This window comes from Ctenopharyngodon idella, chromosome 21, assembly GCF_019924925.1.
Source record: "Ctenopharyngodon idella isolate HZGC_01 chromosome 21, HZGC01, whole genome shotgun sequence".
NCBI lineage: Eukaryota > Metazoa > Chordata > Actinopteri > Cypriniformes > Xenocyprididae > Ctenopharyngodon > Ctenopharyngodon idella.
In genome coordinates, this window is record NC_067240.1 from 3,543,904 (window position 1) to 3,545,000 (window position 1,097).

At 40.1% G+C, this 1,097-nt stretch overlaps 1 protein-coding gene across 6 annotated transcripts in view; it reads right to left on the minus strand.

The window, feature by feature from the left end:
• Positions 1 to 536: 536 nt before the first annotated feature.
• kcnt1a (potassium sodium-activated channel subfamily T member 1a) overlaps positions 537 to 1,097 on the minus strand; it is a 21,808-nt gene continuing 21,247 nt past the window's right edge. For all 6 annotated transcript variants that reach the window (XM_051878714.1, XM_051878712.1, XM_051878711.1 and 3 more), the window contains one exon: positions 537 to 702. In XM_051878714.1, the coding sequence (XP_051734674.1) occupies positions 603 to 702 (100 nt within the window). In that variant the 3' untranslated portion in view covers positions 537 to 602. The remainder of the gene's footprint in view (positions 703 to 1,097) is intronic.

A 1,097-nucleotide genomic window follows, 5' to 3' on the forward strand; every position in this document is an offset into this window, starting at 1 on the left:
ATATGACTATCTTCTTTCAGACAAATACAATCGGAGACATATTTAAAAATATCCTGGCTCTTCCAAGCTGTATAATGGCAGTGAATGGGGGTGAGTTTTTGAAGCCAAAAAAAAGTGCATCCATCCATCGTAAAAGTACTCCACATGGCTGCAGGGGGTTAATAAAGGCCTTCTGAAGTGAAGCAATGTGTTTTTGTAAGAAAAATATCCATATTTAAAACTAAAATAGCTAGCTTCCGGCGGACAGCCATACACATACTCTTCCACCGCAAATCGATGCGTACGGCCGTCTGCCGGAAGCTAGTTATTATAGTTAATAAAGTTTTAAATATGGATATTTTTTACAAAAACCCATCGCATCGCTTCAGAAGGCCATTATTAACCCCCCGGATTACTTTTACGATGGACGGATGCACTTTTTTTGGCTTCAAAATCTCGCTCCCCATTCACTACCATTATAAAGCTTGGAAGAGCCAGGATATTTTTAAATATATCTCCGATTGTGTTCATCTAAAAGAAGATAGTCATATACACCTAGGATGGCTTGAGGGTGAGTAAACCATGGGATAATTTTCATTTTCGGATTAACTAACCCTTTAAATCTAGTTGAGTTCTGGTGTGTCAGTCGTGGACCGGCACCGGCGGTTCTGTACAGGCGGCGCTTCGGGTACATGAGCCAGTGGATCCGGACGGATCAGGAACCTGCAGAACACAATGAGCACTTTGAGTGATTCATGTTTGAGGTTTTACTCTGATAATGTGACTTGTTTGTGTGTATGCATATGTATGAGAAAAAGCTTGTGTGTGCATCAGGATTTGCTGCCTTTATGAGGGCCATATGTCACTACAAATTTGCTTAAACCTGACCCACACACACAAACACACAATAAATATGACCAAATGTCCCCATAAAAATAGTAAAACCTGGAACAACCTACATTTTGGTGACTTTTGGGTGGCATCCTCGAGAAAAACAGATGCATGAAGGGACCAAATAATGTCTTAAAGGGATAGTTCACACAAAAATGAAAATTTTGTCATCATTTACTCACCCTCAAGCCTGTATGAGTTTCTTTCTTCTGCTGAACACAAAAGAA